Source organism: Thunnus maccoyii, chromosome 14 (assembly GCF_910596095.1).
Source record: "Thunnus maccoyii chromosome 14, fThuMac1.1, whole genome shotgun sequence".
Lineage (NCBI taxonomy): Eukaryota > Metazoa > Chordata > Actinopteri > Scombriformes > Scombridae > Thunnus > Thunnus maccoyii.
The window spans coordinates 20,472,813-20,483,117 of record NC_056546.1 but is presented as its reverse complement, the minus strand read 5'-3'; the positions used below and the strand labels follow the sequence as shown (position 1 = coordinate 20,483,117).

Here is a 10,305-nt window from a genome sequence, read left to right as displayed (position 1 = left end):
GAAAGGAGTGTGTTCTCAAAAAGAAAAAAAGATGATATCAACCACGGAGACACTAAAAAACAGTGTGTCACTCACCAGGCTTCACCGTAATCATATATATATATATATATATCATTATTCGTGCTATTTCTATGTTATATTTCCTGCAAGCTGCAATCTTTGCACACAGTAACCCAATTACTAAACAAATCATGTAAACTTAAGTTATTGGGGAAATCTGGTTACTGCAAAACTCCTGTAAATGATTTAATCTAACTTATCTTAATCAGGTTATTCACAATAATTGGGTTATTGTATACAAGTAAACACATAGTAGTGAGTGTGGCCTACAGTGCAAAAGAGAGGGAGGAGGAAAGGGAGAGTGAAAGTCTGCCTCGGGCTGGAACAGTCAGAATAGGAAAGCACCCAGATGGCAAAGCTGAGCATGAGGGAGGAGACAGTGTTACATGTTATGCTTCATTGAAACAAATGGGGCTTTACAATGGAGTTGGACTTGTGTTGTCCATTGTTGTTTGTGTAATGATGTTAAATAAAAGAATGCAGTGGAGGATGGATGAGGATCCCAGAAGTGTACTTGCCAATTACCATTAACATTGCTGAAATGAGAAATATCAAGATTCATCTCCAGATTTACACATTACACGACAAATTAGATAGTATTTATTTATAGAGTTAGTGATTATGAATGTAGAAACTGTAGAGCCAGGAAAAATGATAAAGGTCATGTAGCTTAATGTACCTTTTAAGTATTAAAATGTAAATACAAACATGATCAACTATGACTTGAATACCATCATATTTCAAATCTGACTTAATAGACTAGGTATTTATTGGAGAGCTGCTACTTGGGAATTGTCTGAGTTCAAGAACACTATAAACATCCATGACCAGGGTTTAAAAACTCAAAATATGAAACCCTAAGCAACGGAAAAAAGAAACATGGTGTGATGAGTCATCTTTCACTCTTTTTACTCTGTCCAGATGAGTATAAATTTAGAGAAAGCCAAAGGATGCCTTCCCACTACAGTCTGTTTCCAGCTGTCTAACACAGTGGTGGATCTGTAGTGGTGGGCAGCCAATATTATTGGTCTGAGAAATAACAAATGAGTATTAGATCTTACAGAACCATTTGAACCCTGTGCTGGAAACTTTTGCCAGACAATATTTGATATTCAAAGACAAATGCACTCATACGGTGCTGTACAGATTCAACAGATCCAAACATGCCACACCACCTAGAAGATTTACAACTCATTCATTATGCAGCAGTCAGGAGATTGTCTTCATCTTCTTTTTGTTGTATTTGCTGTGTTTACATGAATGGCTTACAAGACAATTACTGCATACATCATGCAATAATGTGTGAATAAGTTAAACTGGTTAGCATACTAGAAACTGTGTTTTTGAGATAAGTAGGAAGGGTGAAATGTATGAATATACATGCAAAAACAATAAAAAAGTATCATGAATTGATAATATAAGCCAAATATATTAAGTTTCAATAATGCAGGCTAAAAAGTGTGGCCAAAGTCAGGTCACACATTTCTTAGATGTTTTTACATTTACATTATTAAAATAGCCAGTTGCTCATTTTTATCATCTATTTAGCATGTACAGCGTTCAGCACATACATTACTCAGTATGCACAGCATATTGCAGCCCTCTCAGTTTGTGAAGAAATAAATTAAGGGAAGTTGTTCTCTCCATTGGCAGTAATTTTGAAGAACCCAATTTACCAGCCACAAAGTGTGTGATACTGATTTGAAATGTATAAAGAAGGGACACTGACTTAACTCTCTGCTGCTAGTATCAGGCAATTCTGAGATAATTAAACAAACAGACCTGATTATGTGCAACAACATCCAATCCAACACGTCATGCATTAACTGTAAATGAATGCAAATACATAGGTAATTCAAACATGAAGTACAGTGTAAAGAATGATCCAGCACAGCAATGCATTTTTCAGGTATTTAATAAAAGTAATTTGGGCTACTGCTCTTACATTTACATTTGAGACATTCCTCAATTATTCTGGGTAACAGTAACATGTCTAGACCGTTTTGTTTATCTTAATGTTAACTTTGTACAAAACAAAAAGGCCAACATTATTTTTCTTTGTATAAAAAATATAAGTTAATTTAAATTTAACTCTAATTAAGAAAATAACAATAGTAATAATAGCAATAATAATAATAATCATCAATAATAATAATAATAATAATAATAATAATAATGATAAAGATCATAAGCTAAACATAGTGCAGACAATGGGATATAACTGGTGCTGAAAAGTAGAAGGGACAGTGCAGTGTTATGGACTTAACCATGTTCTCAACCATGTGGGTTTGGAGTGGGGAAAGAGACAGTCAAAAGCTTTCTCTCTCTTTCTCTCTCTCTCTCTCTCACACACACACACGCACACATGCAAACACACCCAGTCAGAAAGTGCATGACTGCCATTCAGTTTAGCACCATCAGAGCATACGTCTTAGTCTGTACAAACTAAGTCCTAGATTGTACACAGGATACACCTATTACCGTATATGCAAAATTATATATAAACTTCAGTTTAGGTGCATGCTAATTGTTGCTCTTGGTTGAAGCTTACTGGAAGCAATTCTGAAAAGTAAGACAGAGCACATTATGGAAACTGATGGCGTACTAACCCACATGCCACCACCAGGGATCTGCAATCAACAAAACATTCATCAAATTGTACATTCACACCATTGGGGACCACAGTACCAGTCATAAAACAAATTATTTTGAGCGGTAATTTCAGTCTTGGAGGGACAATGTCCACTGGAATGACAGTTTCAGACAAAAAAAAAAAAAAGAAACAAAAAACAAAAAAACATTTGTCTTTTGGAAGATCTTGGAAACTCATTTGAAAGAGTTCAAATGTACCCCTTGCATGTGTTTGGAGAATGAGCATAAAGGAGGATGATTTATTTCCTTCGATAGGTCACGGACAAGACGGTAACGTCTGTTACACACCTGCAAAAAGTCAACCGACATTCTTGTGTTGCAATCCCAGAGATAGACGTATGATGCTCTTAAGCTTAACAGGTTTGACATTTTGGGAAAATATGAAGCTGACACTTCGGCTTCGATTTCAGGCTCGGATCTTGAGAGAGCTTTTCTGTTGAGCTGCTGTGTCTGGCATCGACAGCAACATGATAAAATGTTCAGTGTCATTAATGTTTCATACTACGGCTTTGAACCTGCAAGGACACGGAGTAATGCTCTAACACCCGTCTTATCCCAGCCTTCACCCTTTATTTAATTTATACCTCTAGAATTCACCACGCCTTAACCATGTGTTATAAATTAGGGTGCTGTCTGGACATTACATAAGGTAGTCAACATGTAAAAAGTTTATGTCACTGCAGACAAACTAATCTTTAAAAATCTACTGGGATACTTCAACAACTTGTGAAGTATCCTCATTTTACTTGTGTTTTATTCATGGTTGTAGAAATGATTAATGAGAGGAAACAGATTGTTGTATAAAATAATTCATGCTGTGATAATGGCGTGAAAAAATATTATGAGAGTGGAAACTTTAGTTAATAGTATGCAGTCTTGGCTTACTATAACTGATGTAAAATGGATCCTATTTGTGCATCATGCTTTTTTAGTCTTGTGAACGCCGTCCTACAAACATTATGACTGCTCGCCTGGAGTCAGATCCTGTTAATCAGAAGAAAGTTGATGCACTATGCAGCAGGTTCCTAAATGCCAGAGGGGGCCAGGGGCAGTGCTGTGGGGTCCACTTCAGGGAGAAACATTGTGACTCTCTTGTGACTGGGTTCATAAGTGTCGACATTATCTAACTCCTCTTGTCACAGTTCATCCATGTTTTGTAGAATATGCTGTGGGGGATTTCTGCAATCTCCATGTAGAATAGGCTGTATGTCTTTATTCAAGTACTGCAAAGGATTTTTGCTCAAAAGTAATAAAAAAAACATTCTGACGTCCACCTTCTCTATAAGGTTGGTGGTACACCGTACATCTGTTCTACACATTCCTTCTGTCTCTGGGAATACCTTGCTGAAGTAGTACACGAACAATAAAACTTACCACAGAAGGCAAACAGTACCATTTCAAAAAAAGCCTGAACCAACAACAAGATTTCACATATCCTAGCCTGTGAAAGGTTCAGGGTAAGGCCTCTCAAATGCAAGACCGAAAAAGAATCAGCTCAAAAAAGAAAAAAAAATCATAAAATAACATAAAACAGCCAAATAAACAACCAAACCAGCACAAGTCCATTCTACCAAATGAATTCCCAAGCTGAGTGGACACAGGGTGATGGGTTGAAGTCCCTCCCCATCGGCTGTCTGTCAGTCTCTGGGATCGGTGAAACCGTCAGTGTTGACACCTCCGTCACCCAATGAGGTAACTGTGTAAGTTTCAAAGTCAAGTTGCTTTTAGCTGATCCAACTCCTGCTAACACAGGACGTGGGTTCTTCCCCCTACAAAGTTCCATATCCGTGGCAGGATTCAGGTTGTATTCCTTTGGTGGGCCAGAAACCCTTTGGTAGTCAGTTGTCCACCTTGACGGGGCCTGAAACACAAGGCCGGCTGGGTACTACATCCTCCACTTCTCCATGCGCTATCTTCTCCCACTGGTTCAGGTTCTCCCTGAAAACACAAAACACCTCATTAGATTCAGACTCTGCATGTGATGGGTTTGTTAAAGTCCCCCCTCCACTCAAAAATGTGTTTAGCTTGTCTGAGCGTCACTGTGCAGAATGTTTTTATGTGCAGAGTTTGACTCTAGAAGGCTGTTTTCACATTTATTTGCTAAAGGGGGAAAGTTTCTCTGTGCCCAACTTAAATCTGAGTTCAAGATGAGTATGTATGAGCATGATTTGTGACATCACAACAAAACGTTTAGAGCCAACTGTTGTCCAGTGACGTGACAGCTTAAATCCTCCGGTGGTATTGAACATACACTAAGCATGAACTTTACAGTGAAGTGGGAGACATCTTATGTCTATTAGTCAAACCTTTGAAATTGAAAATATTTGCATATTCATAGATTCTGGGTTTTTCCATGAGGGAGTAGAATTTAAAGATTTTTTTTTTTTTTTGGTGGAAAAACCATATTCAACACAAATTATTATTCAAAGCAGTATTTTTATATTTCATAAAATATTTCTGAAGGGGTCTTTAACTTCATGAAGACAAAAACTATTTAGACGAGAATAACAGAATAAAAATGAAATTGCCTAAAATGATTTATTATAATTTAATATTTTAAAATCCAAATTATGACATAATGTGCTATTGTAGCTACAACAGCTGCCACAAGGGTGTGCATCTGATTTCAAAAATGATATGGACATAATGTTATGTGAGTCAGCCATAAATTTAAAAAGGATTGCTGAAATTATGATATCAGAATACTGACATAATCAGAATATCAAATTGTGATTGTGAAGAGAACCATATTAAATGTAAATACATTGCAGTAACCAACCAATACAAAAGCTGCATTAAACAAAACCAAACTGCATTAAACGAATGCATATAATTATATTACACAGGCATTTTATTCACAAGACAAAATCTCCAGAGGGATGCCAAAATGAGCAATGGCAAAATGACACATGTCACCATAGCCAGGGAGCAAGTGTGCAATTCATTAGTCATCCGCGGTAGTGGATCCATCAGTTCTTGTTGTCATGAAGGTAACCACTCCCCCCTGTGCTGTAATCAAGCCTGACATACGAGTGCAAAAAGTGCTGCCCTTTGCTGCCATTCCATTCAATTAGCCAGCTTGATGCAGTTTACACGTCTGTGGCAGATCCCACAACAAGCAGCCGGGCTCCGCAGGGTCTAGGCCTGCTGCCCACCCAGAGCCCGGTGCTGACGTACAGCCGGGGCTTAAATATTACACTGCTCACTTTATTTACATTCCCTGCAGATCAAGGTCACAACATTTTAAAAAGCAGCAAGTTACCCCAGGAGAGGAGGCGAATGTGCAATATGATCCTGTTCAACCACCAAAAACTACACATTTAGATATAATCTTACACACAAAGTCACACCAAACACACTGATGCACTAAGTGAGTGTCATCACTGACATGGGTGACATGCATGACTGCATCGATTCATCACAACTGTAATTTGTCTAATTGATTATGTTATAGAGCTTAGCTAAGTTTTTTTTAATCTAATGTTAGCACATACCTTTGCACATACTACATGTTACCTCTAATCTCATTTGTCTGGCCCATTACTGCTGACGGACAAGGCCAGCACACACATCACTTGTTGCACTTCAAGTTGTGTATTTATCGACCGTGTCAGATGTGACATCAGCGAGACAACATTGTGTGGAGGTCCGAAACTTTTCACACATTTTGTGTTTTTTTTTTAACCGTTTTTCATAAAAATACAAAAAAAGTCTTCACAGGGTGAGGAATGAGACTTGCCCTGATACTCTTGTAAAGTGTAGCTTAGGATACTCACTTGCAAGCTTTCAGAAGAGGACCGGACAGAGGGAAAAGCTGTGATAGTGTTGTGTAACATGGAATCGCCACAGCATTGTAGAATCCCACCTAAAATAAATATTAAACAATAGCAGCAAGTTTATATTTTAAACATTTTAGAGACTGTATGATAAATTAATAACATGCATTAATGAATAATCAGGAACACACAAATGCACACACACACACACATTTCATTGTGGGTAGAGCTATGACAGGAATTATGTGACTTTATGAACTAATAATAAAACTGTAAATTTTCAAACAGGTGAAACTAAACTAACAAGAGTGATTGAGTTGTCAATCAACAGTCTGTACATTCCCACACAGTCCTGACAGGAGGTGTAATTAAGCAAAATATAAGTGAATATAATAATAAGTGAAAACACCTGTGTGGGTGGACTATAGGTAGACTATAGGTATTTTTGTTGTTGTTTCACCCATATTATTAACTTAATAATCATTTTTATATTATCATTATGCATAATAAACACATAAAACACTAATAATAATCAACACTAATAATTACAATTCGTACAATTCGTCTGTTTGTCCTCTAAGTAATCCAAGGCCACAGGAAATTCTTGTTTCTGATTAGTTGGCAGGTATCAGTAAAACTGTTTATAGGGACAAAGGGTCGAACATAATTCTGCTGAACAGTTTTTTCCATCATTCTTTATCACTATTCAAGATTTATCATATCAGCATAAGATAAAGAATGAGGTCAGAATAAAACTATGCTGTAACCTACTGTAATGTGTTACAGCAATTATTTCATTATCGATTAATCTGTTGGTTATTTTCTTAATTAAGTGATTAGTTGTTTGGTCTATAAAATGGTGAAAAATGTCAATCACCATTTCTCAAAGCCCAAGATTCAACCTCAAATGTCTTATTTTGTCTCGATCCAACAATCCACAACACAAAGATATTCAGTTTACTGTCAGAGAAAACTGAAGAAACCAGAAAATGTTCACATTTAAGAAGCTGGAACCAAAGAATTTTAGCATTAAAAAAAAAAGTGATAGTGATCAGTGCTCCATGTCTTACGTCGTCACTATTTCTTACACTACTCCTTCTTCAACATAGTATTCTAGTCATCTTTCTACCTGTGGTTTCTTCTCTTTATTTTCTTCTAATCAAAATTTTTTTGAAGGACCCCTGTTTCCCCTTTTGTGCTTAATCTATACCATCAGAATGTAAAAATTAAAAACTATATAAGGGAGCGTATGTCATGTAGAGAGTAAGCACAGTGAGACACATGAGTAAAAGTGCTGTTCTTACTTGGCCTTGTGGAACTTCATCCTTCTTGTCTCTGTCCATCATGGGGATTGGCTGCATACCAATCTTCTTCATCTCATCTCCCTGTAGTGAAGTGAAACAAGGGAAAAATTAGCAAAATCACGTTTATTTGTGGATAATGTAGCAGCGTTTACACTAGTAATGGAGATCTGACCAGTACACTGGAGGCGTGAGTATCACACTATAACGGTTTAAACTCCAACAGTATCTCACTGTACCTCAGCCCAGAACTCAGCATAGATGTCGTTGGCTGTGAGTCGTGTGATATGCCATTGCTTGGTAACAGAACACAGGTCACATGCTGTCATCATCAGACCAATCACACGGTCCCTGGAGGGGAGCAAAGCCTCGTTATAGCCATGTGGGGAACTCAATGTGCTGTTGGCTTGCACCAGGTCCCTTTTTTTTCTCTGTGTGATGCAATGAGACCTGGTTTTATCCTGACTTGACCTGTACACCAACGTGAGTCGTGACCTGACCTGTGTGAGTGGTTGTTCAAATCCAGCCCGCCCGAGGTCAGCAGCTCCGTCAGCTGCTGGTGGTTGTTGAAGTACAGGGCGAGGTCCGTGGCGATGATGGCCTTCCGGATGATCTCCAGCACCTGCTCGTACTCGCTGGAATTCAGGTTGGAGAAAATATTGTGCCCTTCCAGCTATGAGAAACAAAGAGATCAATAAAAAAGCAAAAGCTCCACTTATGAGGCGTTCAGCTCAGCTAGACTACAACAGGTTGAAAAGCCAGCAGCCATCTCAGGTTCAGCCCCTGCCAGCAGATCCTGGACGTTGTAGAAGAGGACACTCAGACCTAAATTGAACAATCATTTCAGTAGATTAGTATGTGTGAGTGTGGGTGTGAGTGCAAGCATTCGTTTTCCACAAATAATATATTCATTTAGTATTTCAACACTTACAGGAGGACAAATTAAAAATGTACTAATAAATGTAAAGACAACCTTTTCTTCTTATGCAGAAAGAAATATAGAACAATTACTGAATAATGAACATTGAAGAACTAAAATATGAATAATTCAGATTCACCCACTATAAATCTGAGAGCTTTGAGAGGATTATGATATTTTTTTGGCAATATCTGAGGCCATAGTTTTACACTCTTTGGCAACTATGTTTTTAATTGGTCATCTGTCTTTATTGGTGGGCTTTGAATGCGGGCTTCCTGCTTCCCTCTTTCCTCTCTGTTTCAAGTTGGTCTCATTGGCATGGCATCTTTTTTGATGTTGCTATGTTGAATTATTTCATAACTTCTGTAACTCATGGTCCTGCAGTTTGCATAGCAACTGTTTTAATTATATAGCCATGAAAGGACACAAACAGTTTAATTTGCCATCATCTTACCTTTACACTTGTAATTAACATCATTTTGCATTTCTTTAGCCCAACCTGTGCAAGTTTTTCAGTAAGCCAGGGATATGTTGCTTAAGTAATGAAAACATCAAACATTTTTCATTCATAACATCAAGTTTTGTCATAGCACCAAATTTAATACTAAATATTAGCACTTAAGTAATTAAATAAAAAAATAATAATATACATATAAAATAAAAAATGTTGCTCATAATTGCACAGTAGTTGCTGCCTAGAGGAGCTCTACCTGCAGGATGGAGACAGTCTGAGAGAAGTGGTGCTGCTCCATGGTGGATGTGGAGTACAGAGCAGCCAGTGGATGGTCAAACTTCTGCAGGTATGCGTTGCTGTACCCCCGATGGTCCAGATCATGGCACAGGCAGGCTATCAACAGACCTTTCTTCTGTAAACCATAGTGAGTGGACAGGAGAAAGGAAGTCTTGAAATGCACACCTCAAAAACTCTTATTTCCAATTTCATTCATTTTAGTCTAGCAGTGGTAAAACCCAGACCCAACCCAGAGGAGCGAACCTCTAGCTCTGTGAACATCCCAGACGTTTTCTGTAGGATGGCATACATACAGTGTGCCACCGTCACCGCGTGCTTCCAGTTGTGGTAGGGCACACGCCTGTAGTTCTTCCGCACAGACATGGTGAACTGACACAGCTTCTCCAGCTCAAAGCTACATACAATGAGAAAGGATCACACAGATTAACATTTAATCATCCTTTGATGAAGTACTCACATTGACATCGTCATGACACCTTGTGACCTTACCTGGTCTTTCCACAGGAGTTATGAACCATGTAGATAAAGACAGCAGGCCAGATCTCCTCAAAGGGAGTTATGTCAAAGTGGAACCTGGAGGAGAAAGAAAGACGCGGAAGGGGATTCTTAAATTAGCACACCTGGAAAGAGAAGAGACAGATGAGGAGACATCTGACAAACTCTTGCAGAGCCTCCTCATCCAGGTCTGGACTGTGTCATTGTCCCCTTAACAGACACATGGCTGTAGACCAACTACAGTCAGAGTCACAGGTTTAGGTGTTAGCTCCGAATCTGGAGCTAACATGACAGCAAATACACAACAAAGCTATGAAGTGTCCTCAAAGCTCATTAAGAGAACCCTGTGAA

At 38.3% G+C, this 10,305-nt stretch overlaps 1 protein-coding gene across 7 annotated transcripts in view; it reads right to left on the bottom strand.

The window, feature by feature from the left end:
* Positions 1-2,194: 2,194 nt before the first annotated feature.
* The window catches only part of pde10a (phosphodiesterase 10A), a 61,691-nt gene continuing 53,580 nt past the window's right edge, over positions 2,195-10,305 (bottom strand). For 6 of the 7 annotated variants that reach the window (XM_042433725.1, XM_042433726.1, XM_042433727.1 and 3 more), the window contains 8 exons: positions 9,949-10,032; positions 9,703-9,853; positions 9,419-9,574; positions 8,290-8,462; positions 8,029-8,140; positions 7,793-7,873; positions 6,489-6,577; positions 2,195-4,650 (listed from right to left, as the gene is read on the bottom strand). In XM_042433725.1, coding sequence (XP_042289659.1) covers positions 4,551-4,650; positions 6,489-6,577; positions 7,793-7,873; positions 8,029-8,140; positions 8,290-8,462; positions 9,419-9,574; positions 9,703-9,853; positions 9,949-10,032 — 946 coding nt within the window. In that variant the 3' untranslated portion in view covers positions 2,195-4,550. The remainder of the gene's footprint in view (positions 4,651-6,488; positions 6,578-7,792; positions 7,874-8,028; positions 8,141-8,289; positions 8,463-9,418; positions 9,575-9,702; positions 9,854-9,948; positions 10,033-10,305) is intronic. The other variant, XM_042433728.1, reaches the window with a different exon arrangement.